Source organism: Belonocnema kinseyi, chromosome 3 (genome assembly GCF_010883055.1).
Source record: "Belonocnema kinseyi isolate 2016_QV_RU_SX_M_011 chromosome 3, B_treatae_v1, whole genome shotgun sequence".
Classification (NCBI taxonomy): domain Eukaryota; kingdom Metazoa; phylum Arthropoda; class Insecta; order Hymenoptera; family Cynipidae; genus Belonocnema; species Belonocnema kinseyi.
The window spans coordinates 71683732-71710287 of record NC_046659.1 but is presented as its reverse complement, the minus strand read 5'-3'; the positions used below and the strand labels follow the sequence as shown (position 1 = coordinate 71710287).

Here is a 26556-nt window from a genome sequence, read left to right as displayed (position 1 = left end):
ATCTAGTCGGGAGTGGTGCTGACTGAAAACAGATGATTTGGAGCGATTCGCGCGCCATATGTTGGTCATTCTAAGGACTTATTGAACTACCCTCGTATTTAATCTTTAGTTAAAAAATGATCTTTCTTAGTTGAAAATTTTGACTTTTGGTAGAAATTAATTCTCTGGGTTTAAAATTAATCTTTTTGTTTGAAATTTTATGATTCTAGTTTAACATTTGTCCTTTTAGTTGAGAAATCATCACTTTGTTCGAACATTTAACTATTAAAAAAAAAATAATTTCGTTCTTGTGGGAAATTATTTTTTTTTACTGGAAATGCAACTATTTCAATTGTAGAAACTTGATATTTTTTGTTTAAAATTCCACTATTTGGTTGAAAATTTGTCTGTTTGTGTTGGCTAATGCAAATGTTTAGTTGAACATTTTTTATTTTGTTAAAAAAGCGTCTTTGTGGTAGAAGATTCATCGTTTTGGTTTAAAATTCAAATATTCCAGTTAAATTTTCATCATTTTTATTGAAAATATATCTTTTTGATTGAAAATGAAACTAATTGGTTCAAAATTGAACTCTTTTCTCAAATATTTATCTTTTTCTTTAAAATTAATCTGTTTCAGGTGAAGATTCATCATTTTAGTTGGAAACTTATTAGTTTTGTTAAAAATTTAACTATCTGGTTGGAAATTGGTCTTTTTCAGTTGACAATCAACATTCTTGTTTCAAATTAAAAAATTTAATTTTCGGTAGAAACTTGATATTTTTTAGTTTAAAGTTCCACAAATTTGGTTGAAAAATTATCTTTTTCTACTGGATAATGCAAACATTTACTTAAGAATTGATGTATTTTGTTAAAAATCGTAGAATATTCATCTTTTTTGTTGAAAAATCAAGTATTCTACTACCTCTATATTACCTATTTCAAAATTAAACTCTTCTCAAAAAGTCAACTTTAAAAAAAAATCTATTTCAGATTAAGATTCATCATTTTGGTTGAAAAATGATTGGTTTGGTTGAAAATTCAACTTTTTTTGTGTTAAAAACTCATTTATTTTTTGGAAAAATCGTTTCTCTTGGTAGAAAATTAATCATCCTATTTGAAAATTAATCGTCTTGTTTAAAAATGTATTTTTTTTAAATTGAAAGTTCAAGTATTGCAATTAAATATTGTTCATTTTAGTAATCAATTCATTTTTCTGGTTGGAAATAAAACTACTTGGTTAAAAAGTTAAATTAGATGTGATTTAATTTCAGTTGATCAGTTGAAAACTGATCTTTTTTAGATAAAAACTCAGCTATTTGTTTGACAAAAATGTTCTTTTTCAGTTGAAAATTCAACTCTTTAATTGGGAATTCATTTATTTTTTAAATCGTCTTTTTGGTAGAAAATTAATTATTTTGGTTAAAAAATCAAGTATTTGGTTAAAAATTCATCTATCTTTTTGAAAATACAATTTTCCACTTGAAAAGTTTGGAATTTTCAACGGTTTAAATTAACTTGAAAGTAATATAGTGCCTACGTTATTTTACTTAAATATGCATTGAATTATTATAGTTTTCGTATTATTTAATTATTTACTTAATCTATTATGCTAAAATATTTAAGAACATCTCGTAATATTAATTGAATTCCTAGAAAAACATTATGAACTCGCCATGAATTATACCTAAAAAAAACTTGAGATACCTAGAAAAAACCTGGAATTGTCCGGGATTTTTTTTTCCAGGCTTTGTGTAGCAACAATAATGATTTCAGATACTTAAGATGATACACGATATTTATGTTTGTTTTCAGATGTCCCACTTGAACTGCGACCTGATGCTGTTCAGTGTGTTCTCCTCCTCTTGCCAGATGAACATCGAGAAGCATTGGAATTCCTCTTAGACTTTCTGAATCAAGTTGCGAATAATTCTCACTTCAACCAGATGACTCCCTCCAATTTGGGAGTATGTTTAGCACCTAGTTTGTTTCACTTCAGCCACAACCCGAACGTCACTAACAGGTCGAATAGTGTTTCGCCCCGAAGGAGAAAGACTGGAATTCCTGATCAAAGAGAACTTTCGGAAAATAAGGCTGCGCAGGACTGTCTTATGTATCTAGTGAAATGCCATCGCGAACTTTTCATGGTAAAAAAAAATTCTAAATTATCTAGAGCGAGAATACTGTTCTACAGAGTTTAAGGGCCCGGAGAAATTCTCTCAAGCATGCTAGTATGCTTAAGAATATGCTCGACCTTTATGTGCTTTGAATATTTAATGAGCGTTTATAAGAATTTTGAATTAGGATTTTAAAAATCGCATTTTCTATCTTTATTCAAAACAATTACATTATTTAAATTTCGTGGGAAAATTTATTACCTTAAATTGGAAAAGGCGCTTCATTTAAATTAAAAAAAAAGTTAAAGTAATAGAAAACATTCGCATTAAACAATGTCTTATTCAGGGTTGTGACAATATCCCAATTTCTGAATTATTCTTAGTATAAAATCAACCATGCGCCTAGAATATTAATAATATTAATGCAAAAATGAATTAATTAATTAATTCTCAACTCAAGAGATTGATTTTCTAGCAAAAAAGACTGATTTTCAACAAGGTACGTCAATTTTCATCTAAAAAAATCGATTTTAAACCAAAATTAGAATATTTACAATTTTAGAAAAATATATGTACAACGAAAAAGAAAAACGAATTTTGTACAAAATAGTTTGTTTTTTTTAAAGTTAAGCTCCATATAAAAGGTATACATTTTTAACTAGAAAGAAAAGAATTTTCAGCCAAAAAAATTAATTTTTAATCATACAGTTATTAATTTTCAACCAAAAATACAAATTTTTGACGAAATAGTAGAATTTTCAACCCAAAAGATGAATGTTCTATTAAAAAAAATGAATTTTTAACTAAATTTATTTATTTTTTTCATTCAAAGAATTGAATTCCTAATAAAAAAAAAGAATAGTTAGAATTTCTGTAGAACAACATTTTTTAACGAACAATATTACATTTCTATTGAAAACGGTAAATTTTCCTCAAAAAAATGAAATGTTTCATGTGAATTTTTAACTAAAAAGTTAAATTTTCAACAACAAAAAAACAAAAAAAAAAAGATTTTTCAACAAAATAGTTCAATTTTCAACCAAAAAAATGTATTTTTGACCCTAAAGGGGGAACTTTCAAATAATGAGAGTACTCTTCTATCAAAGTAGACGGATTTTCAACGAAACGTTGAATTTTCGTTCAAAACAGATAAATTTTCAACTAAAAATAGAATAATTACATTTTCAGTAAAAAAAATTTACTTTCAGTTGAAAAAAATAATGTTAACCCTTAAAAGGTACACTGGTGCGAATTCGCACCCGAAGTTTTTTCATTTTGTTGGCACTTACACAAACAATTTGGAATTACCTGATTTGCAGTAACTCTATAATTTAAAAAAAGCATATATTTAATTCACTCTAGAATATTTTTGTACAAATATATGTATTCATTATAATATATATTTGTTTAAACAATAAATGCTTTAAATTCTCTTTGATGATCTCTTCGAGCTTAAATGCTGAGCTTATTTTCGAGAGAATTCGCTAAACATAAATTCTTGGACATTAAAAAAATTTTTATAATTAAAACTAAAATTGTTAATATTTTTTCAGGTTTCGACAGACATGTTGACTCAATGCCGGTTCAACTACATGGAAGAAAGCATTCCAGTCGGCTTGGAAGAACTTGGATCTGAATTGAATAATGGATGGAGGGGATATCTGCATGCGTGTACGTCAGCTTTATTGAAAGAGGCACGAGAAAAGTAAGTATCAACTGACCTGGAAAACCTGGAAATGCCAGGGAATTTTGTTGATCAGGGAAAAGTCTTGGAATTTTTCCAAGTAGGCTAAAATGTATTTTTAAAATTGTAATATTAAATGAAATAACGAATTATTTTTAATTTTTAAAGTAAATTTATAGTACTGTATACATAATTAAATCAAACTTTCATCATATTCAATAATCTCACAGGAAAATATTTTTTTAGTGATATTTTTGTATTAAATATGCATTGAATTTTAAGTGCCCTAAAGCAAAATTTCTAGTTTTATAACTTGATATTTTAAAAGTATTGAAAATGAATTTGAATTTTTATTTAAACTATTATTTTTTGGTTTATAAATGATAAAAATTTCAATTTATTTATCGCAGGATTCAAAGTCTTTCTTTTCTTTTACTTAATTTCACGATTTTCACTAAAATGCGAACAAAATTGATCTATGGGAAATTGTGAAAGAGATAAGGTATTATTATATTTTTGATAAGAATGAATCCTTTTTGGTTAAAAATGGTATAATTTATTTAAAAATTGTATTAGTTGGTAAAAAATGTAATTGTTTTGTCGGAAATTCAACAATTTTGTTAAAAAGTCATCCTTTTCGGTTTAAAATTTAACTGCTTTGTTGAAAGTTCAACTATTTCCGTTAAAAAATCAATTATTTTGGTTAAAAATGCAACTGCTTGATTAGAAATTAATCTGTTTTGGTTAAAGATTCAACTATTTTGTTGAGAATTAAACAATTCGGTTAAATATGAACTTTTTTGTTTAAAATTTATTCGGGTTAAAAATTAAACTGTTTTCTAGAAAATTCGTATTTTGTACTCTAAATTTTCACAACTATAAAAAAAATTAAGTGATTGATTTAAAATCAACATTTTTATTGTAAATTCAGATTTTCAATTTACGAAAATTAATCTTAAGCCTTAAAAATCCTTTTTTTGGCTTGGAATTTGAACAGTTTAGCAGAAGATTGAACTATTTGATTAAAAATTAAATTTTCTGTTTAAAATTCATATTTTTGGGTTACAATTATATTTTTACATTGTAAAAAATTTATGTTTTCAGCTATACATTTTCACAAATATGTAAAAGTTAACTGTTTGATTGAAAATGAAAATTTTTATTATAAATTCAGTTTTTTATTTGACGAAAATTAATCTGCTGCCTTAAAAATACTTTTCTTGTGTTTGGAATTTTAACGTTTTAGTGGAAAATTGAACTATTATATCGAAAATCAACTTTTTTGTTTAAAATTTCATATTTCTCCATGTAAAAAATTAATCTGTAGCTGAGGATATTCTTGGTTAAAAAAGAACATTTTCTACTTAAAAATTTAACTATAATGTAAAAACTTCGTCCTTTTGGTTGAAAATTCATATTTTAAGGATAAAAATTCACATATCTGTATTAAAAATTTAACTGTTTTGAAAAATTTGTCTTTTTGGATAAAAATTTCAAATTTAAAGGGTTGAAAATTCACATTTTCCGGTTAATATTTTTTATTCAAAATGCTAGGAATTTAAAGCGATTCAAATTGGATTTAATAGATTTAAATAGATTAAGTTATAGTTAATTCTTTCTCTTTGAAAAGCTACTATTATATTTTTGCTTGAAAATTCATTCTTTTTGATTAAAAATGGTAATTTTCGATAGCAAATAAAATTTTTGTTCAAATTGAACTGTTTGCTTAAAAATGAAATTTTTTGGTGAAAATTCATCTTCTTGATTCAAAATTTAACTCTTTTGTTGAAAATTCGTCCTTTTCGTTTGATAATTCATCTCCTTTGATAGAAATTTCATCTTTTTTGTTTGGAATATCAACATTGTTAAAAATTTATTTATTTTCATCTTCTTTATTTTTCCTTTTGTGAAGTCTGTTATCGATACAATTGAAAAAATGTTTTTTGAGGACTCTTGTGTTTTTTTCATTAATTTAATTGCAACCCTCAAAGTGCATTTATGGTAAAAATCACGGTAAAATGCATCGTGGGTGTTTATCACCCCAGCGTATTTAATTATGTACTATTGAACCCCTATTGAATATTTTGACACAATTAAATTATCCGATATAGTTTGAGGTGTCTTTTATAAGATAGAGTTGATTTTATAGCGATTTATTTATTTTAACTTTGTTAACAAAATTACTGAACAGAAAAAAAACAAGTGAAAAGACGGGTTTTTTACTTAAAAATTCATAACTCACGCAGTTTTAATTATTTTAACCTGAAAATTCATTACTATACTTTTGAAAGTGTACTTTCATGAAAGAATATTGCAACATGGGTGATTTCAAAAAAGATATTTATTAGCACAGTTGAAAAGTCAGTTTTATGATAAAATGATGAATCGGATTTTTTTCTCTTAAATCGATTTATTATTATAAAACTTAAGGAACTTTAGAAATTGAAAAAAGAGACATATATAACTGTATTTTAACAATTATTTTTTATTCAGCACATACACAGTCTGCTCTTGCATGACGCGCTGCCGTAAGTTGTAAGCCATATACAAAGGAAAAAAGTATGAAATAACCGAAAAAAAATTATTTCACTTCATATGATGTACTTACGTTAGAAAGTAAACAAAAATCAATAAAATTTAAAAAAATGGCTCCACAATTACTTTTTCACTCACTAAGTGCACACTGGGTGTAGGATACCCCACGATTTTTTGTACGCAGTATGCTAAACGACTTTACTTACAGTTAGTGTCTCCAACTAAAGCTAGATGGCGACACTTACTATATTTTTTTGAATTAAGTATGGTTTATCAGAGTTGAAAACTGCTTGGGGGATCAGAGACCCACAATGCACTTTAAGGGTTAATCCAAGTGATCATTCAAGTGAGAGAACTTATATCCGAAAAAGTCTAAAGATATCCCGGAAATTACAAACGAATTTCTTTCCAAATTTTAGTTGACATCCTGATTAAACTTTTGGAAGATGTTTTTAGGAGTTTCAAACATCGAAAAATTAGAAGTTTGAGAAAAATCTAAATCTTCTTTTTTTAATAATGATTTTAGAAGCCGCGGATGGGTTACGGTGAACAATCCAGCAGAATCCAGTGTGGAAATGGCTTATAAGAAAGTAGGAGACGGACATCCGCTTCGTCTTTGGCGAGTTTCGACTGATGTAGAAGCACCTCCGAATGAACTTTTGCGTCGCGTTTTGAGAGAAAGGGACATCTGGGATCATCAATTACTGAAGTATAAGGTCATCAGCAAACTAGACCTGAACGTCGAGGTCTTCCAGTACGCAACTGGAAATATGAGTCCGCCTTTGCCTGTCAGGGATTATTGTGTTTTGAGGTAAATATTTTTATATAAAATAAAAAAAAATTCACAATTTCCTCTATTACCCTATTTTCCTACTTTTTTAAAAAGTTATATTGTCTCCTGTTTCCAAAAAACCTTCCCTTTTTCTCGTTCTGTTGCTTTAATGCGATTTAAGTTAATAGAGCCCTACAAGAGAATCTAACTATTTGTGATTAAAAGTTGATTCTATGTGGTTGGAAATAACCATTTTTCTTAAAAAAATCATATTTTGATGTTGAAAAATTCAATTTAAATCTTTCGTGGATGAAAAAAATACAATTTTTTTTAACTCCTCTTCTTGAATTGGCAGTTTATATCTTCTGGTAGAAATGTAATCTTTTTTGGTTTAAAATGTAACTGTTTTGTTGACAATTTATCAGTTTTCGGTAAACATTCAGTTGCTGTATTGAAAATTTATCATCTTTGACTGAATATTAATTTGTTAAACTGTAGATTTAACTATTCTAGTTTTAAGAATCATAATTTTAGTTGAAAGTTTATCTTTCGTTTAAAAATGTACTATTTCGCTGGAAATTAATTTTTTTTTAATTAAACTTTTTTTGATTTAAAATTAAAACCTTTTTCTTAAACTTCAACTTTTACATTTTTTAATGAGACTTCATCTTTCTGGGTTAAAAATTCAACTACTCCTGCTATTTAAGCTAAAAATGTAACGATTTCATTTTTTCCTTGAAAATTAAAAATGCAATTTTTCGTTGTAGATTAATCTCTATGGTTGAAAATTTAACTTATTTCTTGTAAAAAAATTTATTTTGGTTGAATTTTCATCTTTTTTCTTTAACTCTTTTATTTAGAATTTGTGTTTTTTAAAATTGTAAATTAATTTTTTAATCTGAAAATGTAACGATTTCATTTTTTCCTTGAAAATTTATATTTTTTATTGAAAATTCAAGTAGTTGTGTAAAAGTTACATTACTTTGTTAAAATGCAATTTTTGGTTGTAGATTCATTTCTTTGGTTGAAAATTTAACTTCTTTCTTGTAAAAAATGTATTTTGGTTGAAGTTTCATTATTTTTGTTTAAATATTTTATTGAAAATTTGTGTTTTTTTATTGTCAATTAATTTTTTAATCTGCAAATGTAACGATTTCATTTTTTCCTTGAAAATTTATATTTTTATTAAAAATTCAAGTATTTGTGTGAAAGTTAAATTACTTTGTTAAAAATGCAATTTTTGGTTGTAGATTCATTTCTTTGGTAGAAAATTTAACTTATTTACTGTAAAAAAGTACTTTGGTTGAAGTTTCATTATTTTTGTTTAAATATTTTATTGAAAATTGGTGTTTTTTTATTGTAAATTAATTTTTTAATCTGCAAAAGTAACGATTTCATTTCTTCCTGGAAAATTTATATTTTTTATTGAAAATTCAAGTATTTGTGTAAAAGGTACATTACTTTGTTAAAAATCCAATTTTTGGTTGTAGATTCATTCCTTTGGTTGCAAATTTAGCTTCTTTCCTGTAAAAAGTGTATTTTGGTTAAAGTTTCATTATTTTTGTTTAAATATTTTATGGAAAATTTGAATTTTTTTTATTGTAAATTAATTTTTTAATCTGCAAATGTAGCGATTTCATTTTTTCCTTGAAAATTTATATTTTTTCTTGAAAATTCAAATATTTGTCGAAAGGTTAAATTTCTTACTTGAAATTTTTGAAAATTCACCTTATTCGAAAATTCAACTATTTGACTCAAAATTACACTATTTTCTTAAAAATTCTACTATTTCGTTAATAATTCATCTGTTTCAGTCAAAAATGGCTTTTGAATGTCTATTGAATATCTAAAAAATTCTATTTCGTTAAAAATGCAACTGTTTTGTCTCAAGTTTAATCTTTTCTGTTTGAAATGAAACTATTTTATTAAAATTGCGTTACTTTTTATTTGAAAGTTCATCTATTTGGTTGTAATTTTTGTTTTCGAAAGTTTTTCTTCGTTAAAAATAAGATTTTTATTGTTGTTTTCAGTTTTGAAACTCATGCTTTCTAATATATTTGACTTTTTGGTTTGAAACTTTAACTCTTTTTCTAAAAAATGCATCTCTTAATAGAAAATTTATATTTTCGGTTAAAAACTTATCTTTGTTGTTTGAAATGAAATTTATTTCGACCTGAAATCTTAGAAATTTAAAGCGTTTTCTATTAAATTCTATATGGTAACTACATTATTTTTAAAAATCTATTGCCCCATTGTTCCCCTATTTTCGTGAAAAAATATATATCTAATCAATGATAATGAAATAAAATGAAATATAAAATAAAAAAATATATTGGGCTGTGAAGTCTAAAATAAACTCAGATAGTTCGATTCGTTTGTTGGATTTTGAAATTTAACCATTTGTATCAATTCTTTTTCAGATCATGGCGAAATGATTTGCCAAAGGATGCTTGTGTGATAGTGGAAACTTCAGTGGAGCATCCAGACGCTCCGATCATGATTGGTGGTACACGAGGAATTGTTTTGGCTTCCCGATATCTGATCGAACCTTGTGGAAGTGGAAAATCTCGCATAATGCATCTCTCGAGAGTTGACACGAAGTGAGTTTGTTATTCCATTTATTATTGTTAAATTAACTCTCTAATCTAAAATTTAAAACAAACAGACATTAAATCATTCCTAGGAATAATAATTAATAATAATAATTAACCAATAATAGTAATTTTCCTAGGCATAATTTTTTTAGGAATAAATGCAAATTCTTTAATATTTTTTCGAAGAAGAATTAAAATTAATATAATATCATTTATGCCTATAATTTTATTTTTAAATAAAAATGTTCAAGAAAAATTTATAAGAAATTTTTAATTTTCGGTTTGTTTCTCAAAAGCAAAGTGAAATAATACAACTGAATTAGAAAATCCAACAATTTTTAGTTAAAGATTTATTCTTTTTGGTTAAAAATTGTAATATTTCAGTTAAAATTTAAATATGGTCAAGAAAATTCAATTGTTTTGTTGAGTATTCGTCTTTTCGGACAGAAAATGTACTCTTTTGGATTAAAAATTCAACTATTTGGTTCAAAATAAAACATTTTTTGGATGAAATTTAATCATTTTTGTTTGAAAATTCGATCATTTGGTTAAAAATGATTTTTTTAAAATCATTTTTCTGGTTTGAAAATAAACTGTTTTGTTGAAAATTTAACTATTTTGTTAAAAAGTCATATTTTTAGTCGAAAAGAATTTTTTTGTTTTTGAAAATTTATGATCTTCGTTTAAAAGTAATATTTTTGTTCACGATAATGCGCTATCATAAAAAAAACAATGTTTTAATTGTAAAATTCGACTACTTGGTTGAAAAATTAAAAGTAAACTTTTTTCCTCAATATACAACTTAATCAAATTAATTTTCATCGTTAAAAATTAAACATCTTTGTTAAAAAATTATTATTTTATGGTTACGACTACAAATATTTTGTTGAAAATTTATATTTTTTGGTTGACTTCAACTGTTTTTTATTTTTTATATTTATTTTTTTATTTATTTGTTGAAATATCGACTAGTACATTCTTAATTAAAAATTAACTTTTGGTTGAAAATAGATCTTTTTTAGTTCAAATTTCTTTTTTTAATTGAAAATTAAAATTTCTTGTTGAAAACTCATCTTTTTGGTTCAATAAAAAATTTATCACTTTGGTTGAAAAAGTTAATATTTTATTTTTTGGGTTCATAATTCATCATTTCTGTATATACGTGCTTTTTTGGTTGAAAAGTAACTTTTTTGTAGAAAATCCAACTATTTGGTTAGAAATTCATTTTTCTGATGGAAGATTCATAATTAATTTTATTTGAAAATTCATCTCATTGACTCAAAGTGTGCTTGTGTTTTTGAAAATTCTTTTTTTTTTAATTAATCTGTTTTTTAAATTAAAAATTGAAATCGTTGGTTGAAAAGTATTTTTTTCAGTTGAAAATTTAACTATAGTTTCTTGAAGAGCGATTTTGTTACGAATTAATTGTTTTGATTGAAGATTTATCTATTAGTTGAAAATTAAACTATTTTGTTAAAAATACGTCTTCACTGATTAAAATCAAGTGTTTTGAATAAAAAGTTAAAATTATTTGTTATAAATTAATTTTGTTTATTAAAGATTCATTACTTCCGTTAACAATAAATCTTTTTGTTGGAAAAATGAACTATTTACTTACAAATTCGTATTTTTTACTTAAAAAATTAAATCTTTTTTGTTGAAAATTGATCTTTTTCGTTTAAAGTTAAACTACTTTTTTAAAAATTCACTTTTTTGGATGAACATTCTTCATTTAAATTCCCTACTTTGGATGAAAAAAAAAAACAATGTGGTTAGAAAATCGTATTTTTTATTTGTATATTATTATATTATTTTGTTTGAAAATCTAAGTTGTAAAGTTATCTTTTTCGATAGAAAATTAAACTTCTTCAAAAATTCCTCTTTTTAGCTGATAGTTGAACTATTTTTTTAAAAATTCATTTATTTAAAGATTCTTAATGTCTATTTAAAATTCACCACTTTGATTAAAACCAAGTTTTTTTTAATGAAAAATATAAAATATGTGTTACAAATTAATGTTTAAAAAGTAAAGATTCATTATATCAGTTAAAAATTAATCTTTTTGTTTGGAAAATGAACTATTTCTTAAAAATTCGTCTTTTGCGGTAAAAAATTAATCTTTTTCATTAAAAATGGATCTTTTTCGTTCAAAGTTGAACTACTTTGCTAAAAATGCACTCTTTTATATTAATATTCTTCATTTAAAATCCCTACTTTGGATGAAAAATAACCAATGTGGTTAGAAAATCAAATTTTTATTTGGATATTATTATATTGTTTTGTTAGAAAATCCAAGCTGAAAATTGATTTTTTTTTGATAAAAACAATGTGTTTTTAATAAATAATAAAAAATATTTGTTACAAAATAATTTCTTATCATTAAAGAATCAGTCTTTTTTGGTAAAAAATTAATCTTTTTGGTTGAAAATGGATCTTTTTCGTTAAAAGTTAAACTACTTTGTTAAAAATTTCCTTTTTTTTGGATGCACATTTTTCATTTAAATTGCCTACTTTGGATTAAAAATAACTAATGTGGTTAGAAAATAGTATTTTTTAGATAAAGATTCTTAATGTTTGTTAAAAATTTACCACCTTTGTTGAAAAATGAGTTAATCATCTTTAAAATTCGTCTTCTTTGATAAAAACCAAGTATTTTTAATAAAAAATAAAAAATATTTGTTACAAATTAATTTTTCTTATTAAAGATTCATTATTTCAGTTAAAAACTAATCTTTTTATTTGTTTTTTTTTCACCATATTTTTTCTGAAAAATCACCCCGTTTGCCCTGTTTTGTGAGCTTTTTAGGCTCTCTGAAATCTAAAGCAAATCCTCAAAATGGAATTTATTTTTTTCCAGAGGAAGAACTCCAGAGTGGTACAACAAAACCTACGGCCACATTGCTGCTCTTCATCTGAGTAAAATCCGCAATTCCTTCAAGCACACCACGGATGGCCCAGAGAGTAAAGTTTGAGACAGGAATTCCGTGCAGCGATCTATGCTGCACGGAGGGTTACACTCTACTTCAATCTAAACCCAGAATCCGAGGATTTAAAAAAAATCTTCGATCAGGAAAAAATACTCCAAATCGTGGGCATTTTGCACAAATAGAAACGAAAATGAATTCGTTTTCAGGGCCTGAGACTAACTACACCTTTCGTGATGATTATTGTCTTTTATGCATTGCTTTAATTCCAAATCCGAGGAAATCGGAACTTTAAAAAAGCAATGCGAAACGTACTTGAGTCTTGAGCAGAATATGACAAAAGCTTTTTTTATTTAAAAGCCGAGACATTTGATGTCGCATCATGAATTGCTAATTTAATAAGAAAATCATGTTGTACATGATTCATCAGAGTTGATCAGTTTGACAACTTTTATACTTTATTTTCGGACCAAAGCTAATTTTTACTGTAGAGAGTATCATACAATTTTTTAGGGTAAGATCGATTTTTTCGAAGAGTGTATGAATAGAAAAACTGTGAAGAAGAAATGAAAGAATATGACTTAATTAAGAGTGTCTAAATATTTTTCTCTAAGGGGCTGTACTAATGTTTTGGTTGTAGATTCATCTCCTTGGTTTGAAAATTTAACCTAATTTAACTTTATTGTAATTTAATTTAATTTTGATGAATTTATTTTGAAGGAAATAATGTATTTTCTGCTATAAATGATGGATTTTTAGCAAAATAGTTTAATTTTCAACCTTAAAACATACATTTCCAACAAAAAAATGTCATAGTTTATATTTCAATCGAAATAGATGAAATTTATACACACAAAAAAAGAATGAACTTTCTCTATACAAATTTAATTTCTAAACAACAAAATATGTTTTTTCAGCTAAATTTAAATTCCCACGAAAATGATCCATTTTTACCCAACAAAAATAAAGTTTCAAACCAAAAAAATTACTATTTCCTAAAAAAGAATAATTTTCAACTAAAAAAGATGAACCTTAAAGTAGAAATGTCACATTTTAAGTTAAAAAAATTATTTTCAAATAAAAAAAAGCTTTTCAAATGAACTAAACCTGCAATCTTTTTTTTTATCAATTAAGTTCAACTTATACTCGATCAGTCGAATTTTTAATTAAAAATGATTTATTTTCAACGGAATATTTAAAGTTTCAACCCAAGTGATGAATTTTAAAATAAAAATATATATCTTAAAAAAAAGATTTCTTAACAAAGCAATTTAACCAAATCTTTTAAACAAAATAGTTGAATACTCAAGCAAAGAAAAAAAAAATTACAAACCAAAAATTTGCATTTTCATTTAAAAAAATTAATTTCTACTAAGACAGATGAAAATTTAAATCAAAAAGATAAATTTCCATCAAAACAGTTGAATTTTCTGTTAAAAAGGATTTCAGTTGACTTTTCACGATTGAAATGTAAAATTTTAAACAAGAAATAAGTTTCTGCGAGAAAAATTAAATTTTAAATCCAAAAAGATAAATTTTCAATTAAATAGGAGAAATATTTGCATTTTTATTCAAAAAGGATTAAATTTCTTTTCAAACAGATGAATTTTTATTCAAAAATAAAAAGTTTAAGTTATAGTTGATCTTTCGTACAAAAAAGATTGATGTCCTCTTTTCATTACCAAAATATTAAAGTTCAAGAAAAAGTATATTTTGAACAAAATAGTTAAATTTTCAACGAAAAAAAGCAGATTTTTCATCTAAAAAGTATGACTGTAACAAAATAGTGGCATTTTTAACCAAACAGTTGCATTCTTATCGAAGAAAGATGCAATTCCTGGTAAGGCAGGTCAATTTTTAATTAAAAAAGACAAACTTTCCAAAAAGAATCGAACCAGAAATGTGAAATTTCTTCTAAAATAGATGAATAAACAAAAAATTTTAAAAATAGTTAAATTTTCATAAAAAGAAGATTGCAGTTCCAACACTAAAATAAGAATGGTTAACAATAAGTTAATTTTCTGCTAAATAGTCAAATTTTTAACCCAAAAGTATGAATTTTGACCAAAATTGTTACATTCTCAACCAAACTGTTGCAATTTTATCCAAGAAAAATGAACATTAACCCCAAATACTAATTATTAACAAAAACAGTCGATTTTGACATAAAAAATTATGTCTTTTGAAGAAAATTGTTGAATTTTCAACCAAACAATAAAATTTATAACAAAAAAGATAATCTTCAGGAGAAAGATTTATCGAATTTGCAAAAATTTGTAAAAAAAAGTACGGTCCCTAAGAAGAAACATGAATGTGTATGTAATTATTGTACCTTATGTGAGAAAAGACACGTAAAACGGTGTTCTGTGTACTGTATCCTAAATCGTGAAAAGATTCTAAAATTCAAGATTATTGTTATTTCTGTGGAGGACTTTCAGTGGTTTTTGAGAAGTAAATAAATCTGTAGTTAGCTCGTGTTTTAATGTTGAGGGCATTAAAAACGAGCGATAGACATCAAGAGAGAAAATTCGGTGTCTATTCTGTTACCTGAAATATAGATAATAAATGACGTAATCAACGTAATCGGCCCTTGATGTGTTCGAAATGTTAAGTACCAGTTTATTCAAGTTACCTGGAACATTAAAGGGACCATTTATAAAATTGGACGATGATCAATTCGGTCCCAACTACCTGCATACGATTCACCCCACCACACAACTTCCCCTTCTCTCCTTCCGCCGAGCCTGAGCAGCGGAAGTCCCTTGTACCTTATGTGGACTAAAATGAAAAATATACCTTTTTTTTGTTTATATGGTGCCCACTTACCTGGAAAACCTGGAATTGTCAGAGAATTTTTATATATCTGGAAAAACCCTCAAATTGCAGTATTTTTTTTTATTTGGAACTTTTTTTTTGAGAGGGAGCTTTGTTTTTTAATTTTAATGTGAAATTTCATAAGAATACCTTTTTATTTTTAAAAGTAGCTGTATAATACTGGATTTAACTGTTTTGTTTAAGACCATCCTTTTCGTTTGAAATTAATTTCTTTAACTGAAAATTCAACGATTCTATTTTTAGTTCAAAACTTATCTTTATATTTGAAAATGAAACTCTTATTAAAAATTTATTTATTTTTCGCTTGAAAAAATAATCTTTCAAACTGAAATTTAATCTCTTTCGTAAAAAATTTGTTTGAAAATTAAACTCTTTTATTGTATATAAAATGAAATAACAATGTTTTTCTTCTTTTTAAAAGTAGCCCTATATAACTAGATTTTACTATATTATTGAAAATTTCTCTATGTGGGTTGAAAATTTAACTATTTTAATATTAAATTTATTTGGTTGAAAGTTGATATTTTATGTTCGAGAATTGAACTGTTTTGAAGAAAATTCATCTTTTTCATTTGAAAATAAAACAATTTGTTTGGAAATTTTACTATTTTGGTATGCAATTGAATAATTTGGTTAAAAATGAATTTTATTGTTAAAAAATCCAAGTTTTCTATTGAAAATTGAACTGTTTTTTTGTAAAAAATTTGGTCTTTTTAGCTTGAAAATTCAACAATTTGGTTTGCTTTCTTTCTCTTTTTTGACTGAAAAATCTCTCTTGGTGGAAAATTAAATATTTTTGTTGAAAGTTTGTACTTAATTTGAAAATTCATCTGTTCTAGTAAAAATTTCATCTTTTTTATTTAAAAATATTTAATTTAGTTAAAAATATATCTGTTCTGGTTGAGGATTCAACTATTTTGCTTAAAACTCACCTTTTTGAGTTGAAGATTCATGATTTTTCTTAAAAATTCATCTCTTTTTATTTAAAGTTGAACTATTTTGATGAAAATTCGTATCTTTTTGTATGAAAAATAATTTTTGAACTGAAAATTTTATTATTTTATTTTTTGGTCGAAAAATTATATTTTTAAATGAAAATTCAAATGTTTGCTTTAAAATTGGTGTATTTTGTTAAAATATCAAGGGTTTGATTGAAATTTCTTCTCTCTCTTGAATGGAAAATATTTCTTCGTTAAAAAAAATTATATTTTCCGTTGAGAATTAATCTTTTTGGACGAATATTAGAACTACTTCACTCTTTTGTTACAAACTAATTTTTTTTTGGTTACGATTTATCATTTCAATTGAAAATTATTCTCTTCGGTCGAGAATTGATCTATTCTTTAAAAATTCTTTTTTCTTTGGGTTGAAAATTAATTTGTTCAACTAAAAATTTAACTATTCAATTTTTAGTTGAAAATTGATTTTCTTTAGTTGAAGATTTATGTATTTTGTTTAAAACTGAACTATTTCGGTTGAAGTTTCATCATCTTAGTTGAAAACCTAACTATTTTCTTGAAAATTATTTTTTATTTCGGTTGATAACAAACTTTTTAAAGTGAAAATTTAACTGAAATTCAAGTATAGGCAGATAAAATACAAATTTCGTTGAATTATTATTCAAATTCGTCGACTTCTGGTACAAATTCAAGAAATTATTAATTATTATATTAGTATTATTTCTTTCAAACCTTTCTAAATTAAACACATTTATTAAATCAAAGTTACTTTTTAAAATGAAAAAACATTTATTTAATTTTACATTTTAATAGTGCTATTTTTACATATTTAAATATTTAAACAGACTGAAAAAACATTATTTATATGTAATAAACTCGTGTAATTGTATACATGCTCCGAGTAGATTGTTTGAAAAAGTGCGAAATACTTCAATTTCCGTCCAGGATCGAAATCTACGAATTATAACCATCCCAACGATATGTTACTTGACATAAAAATGTTATTTTATTTTATTTTATTTCTCAAACAATCGAATTTCTCAAAATTATCCTTTTAATAAATCGCCTTAAAATGTTTTTTTTAACGCAAAAATTGAATAAAATAAATAAAAATTATACATAATATTTCCCACTATGTATAAATTTTCCGCCCGGGATACTATGATGAATAATAACAAATTTGTTTATGAAATTTAATCAAAATTTAAATTTAAAACATATCTTTGGAATTCTTATAATTCATCGATTTTGAATATTGGTAAATTAACAAGTGCCAAATTAAAAAAAAAGTTGTATTCCGCTATTTAGTCCTCATGAGGTACAAGGGACCCCGCTGACTAGGCTCGACGGCAGCAGTTCGGCTGAATGAGGGGAAGACGCGTAGTGGGGGAACCTGCGCAGGTAGCCGGAGGCGAATTTTCATCTCACGATAAAACTGGACCCGGAAAATCAATGACCTGCGCATAATAATAACCTGTATCGAATAGATGTATTTTAACATAATGCTAGTCATGTTAGTTGGACTGTGCGAACAGTGACAACACAATGAATGTATAGATTTTTATTCCACTGCGTTAAATATCGAGATGTTTAAAATATATTATATTATGTGCACTGCGAAGCATGCAAAGATGAACGCAAGAAAAATATATATTTTATTTTTGTGTCTAAAAAAGCTGCTAATAGCGAATGGGAGGAAACAAATGTGTCTTCGTGTCGTGTAATATGATCACATTTATTCTTGTAATCTGTGTCTGTTAAGTTGTACATATGTATATTAAGTATATAACGGATATATATTCATTAAATATATATTCATTGCAAAAAAAAGCATTTTTATTTATACCTACACCCGAAAATTTGAATTTTCGAGAATAGAGTGAATTTACACAGGGAGACCGCTGGACCGGGAATTTGACAAATTTCAGTAGAAAAATCTTTGAAAAAAGTTTAAAGAATTTTTGAAAAAATTAGTGAATTTTTCTCTTCTTTAATCATGATATTATTCAGTTTATAATTCACAATTCGAAAATCTTTTACTCATCAAAATGTTCTATTTTAGGTTTTTATTTTTAAGCGTACAATTTTAATTTAAAGAATTTTAAAATGCTGTCTTGGAAGACAGCATTGAAAAGGACAACACAATTGAAAAGGAAAAGCGTTTAAAATAAAAAAATTTCGATAAAAAAAATGTTTGCTATATCAACTGTAAATATAAATTAATTATTTTAAAAATTGAACTGTACTTAGTAATAAAAAAGCAGGGTGGTCGCTGGACCGGAAAATCTGGAAAACCCGGGAAATGACAGTGAATTGATTTTTTGACCTGGAATCTTACCAAATTTTAAGAATAAAATTTTGTCCAACTTTGATTTCAACCGTTTTTTAAATAATTTCTTAGATTGTGATTTTTATAAATCATTACATCATTTAGTTTAGAATGCCTAATTGGAAAATCTTTGACTTTACAAATTTTCCATTTTAGATTTTTAATTTTTAAGCATATATTTTAATTTAAAGAATTTTAAAATGCAGTTTTAAAGGTTAAACAAAATTAAAAAATAGAAGTTTTAAAAATCGAAGATTTTTTTATGAAAAACAGGGTGGCCGCCAGACCGGAAAACCGGGAATTTTACGAATTTTCAGAAGAAAAATCTGCCCGAGTTCGATTTTAAGAGTTTTTAAATTAATTAAAGTGCAGTTTTGAAGATTTAAACAATTACAAATTAAAAGAATTTGAAGTTAAAATTTTTTAATTAAAAACAGTTTTATTTTATCAGCTGTAAATATAAATAAATAAATTAGTTTTAAAATGGATCTGTAAACTTTTGCCCAAACAATTCTAGATCTGTTCAAAATTTGAGAACTTCCAGATTGTGACTGTTTCAATCCGAAAATCTTGATAAGAATTGAAATTAATATATCATTTATTCCGATAATTTTATTTTTAAACAAAAATTTTCATAATTTATGAATAATATATTTTCAACTCAGAGTTTTAGGTCTTCCTTTATATTATTTTTTTATAATAAATTTATTAATATATTATTTATATTATTTTTTTAGCTATTAAAAAACGTAAACATGCGTTTTACTATTTTAAACTTAAAAATAAATCCATAATAATATATTCATAATTAAAGGTTTTTATTAAATTTAAAATATTGAAAAAAGAAGTATTTAATATTTAACAATATTTCACTGTTCATTTAAGACGAGCAATTTGAAACCTAAAATGTAAAAGAAAACAATTTGATACTGAATTGTTTTACGTAGAAGGCTTTGAATATTTATAAGTGAAATTGTTAAATTTTGACGCATAAATAACAATTGAAAACTTATTATTTTTAGAAATAATTTGAGTAATTTTGAGAGATATTTAGAAGTTTTGAAAAGATTCAAAATTAATTAAAACCTTCAAATTATTTCAAGCAATTTAAACAAAGTGTGTAACATTTTTTTCAGAACTTCTTAATATATTTTAAAATTAATCGAAATTTTCCTACATTTTTTGAAATTCCTGCAAATTAAGAAAACATCCTTAGAATATTCTATAATTTTTTAAAGTAAAAAATCATTTTTAATTTTCCTAAGAATCTTCAAAAAATGTTATTCTTTTGAAGTATTTCGCATTTCTGAAAAAAATTCTACATTTTTTTGAAATCTGCAAAAATCTACATTTTATTTTTAATTCGGCTGTAAGTATTGTAAATTATTTATAGTTCTAAATTTAATTCGAATCTTTTTGAAACTTCGAAATATCTCTTAAAATTACTCTAATATTTTTACAAATAATAAGTGTTCTATTATTCAAATTAATTTATTTTTCTAATTTGTAGAATTTTCTAATAGTTATAGATAAAATTCAATTCATTTTCAAATATATTTAAAAGTTCCGAAAAAAAATCAAAAATCATTTTGAATTTGGAAAAATTTAAAACCACTTCTAGATTTCTCAAGATTTGAAATAAAATTTTAAAACTTTTGAAGGAAGCCGGGACTATTTAAAATAAAAATAATTTAACTTCTAATTTAAGAACTGTTATGATAAAAAAATTATTTTTCAATTTTTAATGTGTATGGCTTAAAATTACTTAAAATAATATGATTTTGAAAATTTTTAAAGCTTAATGCTTGATTCTTTAATTTAGACTATTGAAAATGTTAACGTGTATTTATATTTTTGGAACTTAGTCTGAATATTTGAACTCTATAATTTATAAAAGGTCTAAATTTTGCAGTTTATTTTCATTTCATTTAACATTGTTTATTTGAAAATTGTTACTACCTTCCATTTGGTACGTGTACATTTTTGAGCACTTGAGTACACAATTTTTGAATTGAAAAACTTTTAAACTTCAATTTTAAAATTTTGGAATTCAAGGGTTCCATTTGAATGCTTTAATTGGTTGTTTATTGTTTATTACTTTATAAGAAAAAATGTTTAGAATATAGTTTGATTTTTTTAATTTCATTGTCCCTGAAAAATGTTTGCGAATCGGGAAAAAACCGGGAAATAACCGTGAATTTTCTTCTTCGATTGAAACGGCCACCCTGAAAAAGTTAACAATAATCAATTTTTCAAAACGATTCTAAATCCGTTCAAAAGTTAAGAATTTCCACAGTTCAACGTTAAAAATTAAACTGGTTCAATTAAAAAAATCTTAGTCGTTAAAAAAGTATAAATAATTTAAAACTGAATTGTTTGGAATAGAAAGCGTTGAATCGGTTACATTTCAAGGAGCTTTTAAACTTCGAAAGTTACGATTTTAATTGTTCACTTTAAAAACTGTAGACTTTTTAAGATTGAAATAAATTTTCGAAGCTTTTTGAGAATATCTAAACTATTTAATGAAAACATAATTTAAATTCTAATGTAAAAATGGTTAAGTTTAAATAATCGAATGGTTCAAGTTTTAATGTTTCTAGCTTAAAATTGGTTAAAATACTATAATTAAAAAAAAACATAATTTATTAATTGATTTTTAAATTTGGAGCATTAAAAATGATAAAATGAATTTGAGTACAAGATTTTGGAATTAAAACAATTTTAAACTTCAATTTTAAGAGTTTTAAATTTGAGAGTTCCATCTTGAGTGTTTTAATTTGCAGTTAATTTTTCATTAACTCAAGTTTAGAATTCGAAATTTTGATTTTAATTGTTCCTAAAAAATTTTTGAGTATATGAATATGAAGTCTGAATCCAAAATGATGAATTTTCAAAGAAAGAGTTGAGTTTTCAAATCAAAAAGTGACATTTTTAAGAAGAAACGTCACTTTTAAAGCAGAAATATGTTATTTAAAAAAAAGATCCCGCTTATAAAATTTAAACTCCTATGCCCTATTTGCACTCTTTTCCCCTTTTTTAAAAATTGTTTTCTATCCCTCCTTTATCCCCCTTTACTCGTTTTTTACCTTAAATACGAACTGAATCCAAGAAGATTTTTATTTTATTTTTGGTTAAAGAATCCATGATTATATTTTTGATTCGAAATTTCTCTCGTTTGATTAAAAATCCTAATTTTTTATTACAAATATTACCACTTTATTAAAAATGTAACTATTTTGTTACAAATTAGTTGTTTTTTTGTGGAGGATTGATTTTCTTAACTGAAAATTTAACTATTTCATAACTGAATAAAAAATTTAACAATTTGGTTGAAAATTCATGTTTTTGTTAAAAATTTGAGTACTTGGTTAAATAATTGTCAATTTTTATGAAAATTTTAATATTTGATATATGATGAAATAGTTTTGGTTTTAAAATTCAATCATTTTCTATATAAATTGTCTTTTGCCTAAAAAATTTAACAATTATTTTAAAAATTAATGTTTCTTTTTTAAATTCGTCTTTTGGTATGGAAGATTAAACTTGTGCTTAAAAAAAATTAATCTATTTTGTTAAAAATTGTCCTTTTTGGGTTGAAACTTCTTTTTTTTCGTTTGAAAGTTCAACTATTCGATTAAAAGTTTTATTACTTAAAGTTGTATTTTTATAAAGTCATTTTTTTTAATACACATTTTTAGTTGCAAATTAAGTTTTGTCGTTAAAAATTCCTGTGTTTTTTATTTCTTCAAAATTAGTTTTTTTTTTGTAAAAATTTAGCTGTTTCATTTTATGATTGCAATATATCGTTCATAAGTTGAAAAATTTCATTGTTTGATCAATTTCCAATTGTTGAAACAATTATTTGTAACCAAATTCACACCTTCTTTGTGTAACATAAAGTAATTAGTTCAAATCGAAAATCAACATGACTAACTTACTTTTTGAATTTCTTAAATAATTTTTCACTGTTAAAATGTAATCTTTGACTGGAATAGGGAGAAAAAGCGTATTAAAAAAATAATAATTTAACCAATTGCATTAGCAAGATTGTCACTTTTTCTGATTAATATGATCTAATTAGTTAATTTTTCGTTTTGAATTTAGATTTTAATTAAATAATTTAATTTATCTCGAGAAGGTGTACATTTTTTAGACATTTCTGAACAAATTGTTTTAAGGAACCAAAATGGTTAAAATAATTATAGCTAAGTAAAAAAAAGTGTCAACATAGAAGTAGCTACTGAAATTTGAAAAATGCTCATAAAACTGCACTTTTCTGCATTATTTCAGTGGAAAGATCAATTTTAACAATAAAAAATTATTGAAACAAATAACAGTAAAGTGAATTGTTGTTCCTTAATTTAAACCACTTAGTTCATATTATTCACAGAAGCTGTACATTTCTTATATTTTCTTGAGAAACAAGTGTTTCAATAGATGCAAATTGTTTAAAAATTATGGGTAAGTGGTAAAAATACCAATCATACCAGAACTCTATGAAGCTTGTTTAAAAATGAGTAGAAAAGTGTATTTTTTTATCTTATTCCAGTCAAAAGTATGATTTATACATTAAAGAATTGTTACAGAAATTACTCAGAATTTGAAACGGTACTTCCCCCAATCTCGTGGGGAAATTTTGGAAAAAAGCATTTCCTTTTTTGGGAATCTCACAAAAACAGCCAATTTCGATCCTAGTAGGGTTTTTCAAAAACTCATTGGAAATTATTATTATTTTTTAAAATGCTCATACACATCTCCCCAAAATTTTGTTGAATCCACAAAAAAATAAATGGATTGAAAAAATGTTAGAAGTTCCGCAGGCCCCATGAAGTTTAACACGTATTTTCAATATTACGGAAATCGAGCTGATACTCAAAATTTAGCTTTATAGTTAGCTATAGAGTATAAACAAATAATTATTTTTAAAATATCACCCACATAACTCTGTTTTTTGGGTACTTTTTTCACTAAATATGAATTTTCTTCGTTAAAATTGTATTTCTTCGGTTAAAAATTTAACAAATTTTGTTGAATATTCTTTCTTTTATTAGTTTAATATGTTAATTTTGTTTGTCTACTTATTCATAATCAATATTATTAAAATATTGATTAATTTTTTAAGATTGCGAAAAAACGCTCTCCAGCTCCGCTGGGATATGCGCCCAGGTCCTTCAGATTGCCGGTCTGATGCTCTGATCCCAGCGGAGCTAGAGAGCGTTTTTTTCGCAATCTTAATAATTAATCAATATTTTAATAATATTGATTATGACCAAGTAGCCAAACAAAATTAACATCTTAAACTATTAACTAATTTCCCTGGACAAAAAAACTTACATCAATAATAAAATTCTTTCTTTTTTGTTGTTAAAAATGAATTTATTAAAAATGCAGCTGTTTCATTTTTTCCAGAAAATTAATATTTTCAGTTTAAAATTTACTTATTTGGTTAAAACTAGTTTTTTTTTAAATTGAAAATCCAATTATTTTGGTAGACAATGCAGATATTTTTTCAAAAATTCTTCTTGCAATTTAAGAAAAAATTACTTGAAAACTCAACGTTTGGGATGAGATGTAACTTTTAATTTAAGAACTGTTAAGCTAAAAAAATTAGTTTTGAATTTTTAATGTGTCTGGCTGATGAAGTCTGTTTTTGAATATTCGCATTTTTTGTTTGAATTTGTCAGTTTTCTATTCAAAAATTTAAATATTTTTTGGTGGAAATATCAACTATCACACTTTTTGTTGAGAATTAATTTTTGTTTTTATATACTATATATTATATATACATATAGTTATGGCAATACATAATTATATATTCGTACCGACTGTATTATACGGTAACGAGACATGGACTTTTCAAGAAAAAGATATGAGTGAAATTAGCGCAATTGATATGAGATTTTTGCGCATAATATGCGTAAAAACTCTGATGGACAAAGTGAGTGACTAGATAATTCTCAAAGAATGTGATGCAGAAAAACGCTAATAGACAAATGGGAAAGAAATGGCAGCGTGGCCAGAGGCAGACCGCGGAAAGAATGGTTAGAATGCGTGAATGAGACCCTGGTTAGAAGAGACATAAGAAGCCACAGAAACACGAGAGCCTGCATGAAAAAATGCATGGACATAAAAGAAGCTAGAGAAGTATGCCAGGACAGGAAAGTATGGCGGAAAATAGTTAATAAAAAGAGTGTCAGTAGAGTGAACGACGCCTGAAACAAAGACCTTGGCTATTAATGGACCCAAGTGGGGAATATTATTGCATGTTTATGAAGTTTAGGAAATTATTTGCAATCCTGTAAATTTATTTAAAAGTCTTACAGTCCCCGGAAAATGACAAAAAACTTGTTTATATTTTTATGAATAGGATAATATTAAATTAAATGTTCCTCCCAATTTTTTTCTCTTGAATATAATTTAGATTACACACAAAAAATGAATCTTGAAAATAGTACATCTTACGTACATTTAGCAATGAACAGAAATTCATAGATGAACGTAAATAAAAGGAAACTTTGTCTGGATTCAAGTAAAGTTAATCTGAATTAAAGCAGACGTATGATTACGTTCAAAAATTGAGATACTGATTTTCTTATATTGAAATTTTTTTTGTTGAATTCAAATTCACTAATGAATTTAAGGTGTAAGATATTTAAGTTTTTTTCTCTGTAAAAATATCATTCTATATCATGTTGTTACTGTGTAAAAATTTATTGCATAAATTAAAGAAGAATCAAAGACAGTTTTGAAACAATTCTTATTCAGAAATTGTTCTGAATGTTTGATCGATTCGTAGTGTTGATATGGAAACGACAGTATCGCGGGTTTGTTATTTGAGATAGCTTCAGTTTGCACGTTCTCTGAAACCGGCAATTAATAGCGTCAAAATATTTTAAATAAGTTTTTTTAAAGAACATAGGGAAAGACATTGATTGAAAGTTAGGAAAAGTTTTCCTTTAAGTTTCTTAACTTCTGCGGGGAAATCAGTTCAACAGGACATAACTTTTCAAGTTTCTTAGGCAGCTTCCAGTGGCCGTAAATCTTGTTTCATATAATTCAGGTAATATGATCACATAGTAATTTTAAAGGGGCAATTATGAAAGTTTATTAATAATAATTAATAATAAAAAAGAAAGTTAAGAAATTATAGCAAATTTAATTTATCAGGATGGTTCGATTTCATGTGAAAAAGGGCGATGATAGCCAATTTTTATATGATACGACAGTGGAAGCCAAAGTTGATGATGTCATTAAAGAAATAACAATCATCTATAATGGGTGTCTAAAAGTTTCGAGAATTTGTTATGGTATTTTATGAAATGTTAAAAAAATTAAAATTAAATAATGTGGAATAGATTTTAACAAATTCATTTGTTTAAAAACAGAAATTGAAGAGTTGGCGAAACATGGAACGATGTTACCTCCAAATATAATGGGATTAACGGATGAACAAGTTGAAGAATTGAAGCTCAAAGATGAGTGGGGTGAAAAATGTACACCAATGGAAGGATTTGTTTTCACCAAGGATCCTGTTGGTAGGGAATGAATTAAATTGAATTAATTTAAAAATGATTTAATTAATTAATTACTTAAAAATTTAATTAATTAAAATTAAAAAGTATGCATTAAAAATTATTCAAGGTCGTAGAAACGGAAAAAGACCAAATGAAAAGATGCAAGAAGTTTTGAAAAAAGCAATCGAGGATGCTCGAGCAATGACGTCTAAGGTCTGTATCAAATAAATAAATGAAAGAATTAAATAAAACAAAAATTGGGTATCTATAGTATATTTGTGAACTATGGCCATTCAAAAACTACACGCACAATGTGC

General features: G+C 25.2%; 1 protein-coding gene across 2 annotated transcripts in view; it reads left to right on the top strand.

Annotated features, from left to right (window-relative positions):
* Window positions 1-12905, top strand: part of LOC117169157 (rho GTPase-activating protein 7) — a 407356-nt gene extending 394451 nt beyond the window's left edge. For both annotated transcript variants that reach the window (XM_033355372.1, XM_033355371.1), the window contains 5 exons: window positions 1792-2123; window positions 3647-3798; window positions 6839-7123; window positions 9505-9684; window positions 12536-12905. In XM_033355372.1, coding sequence (XP_033211263.1) covers window positions 1792-2123; window positions 3647-3798; window positions 6839-7123; window positions 9505-9684; window positions 12536-12650 — 1064 coding nt within the window. In that variant the 3' untranslated portion in view covers window positions 12651-12905. The remainder of the gene's footprint in view (window positions 1-1791; window positions 2124-3646; window positions 3799-6838; window positions 7124-9504; window positions 9685-12535) is intronic.
* Window positions 12906-26556: the final 13651 nt, after the last annotated feature.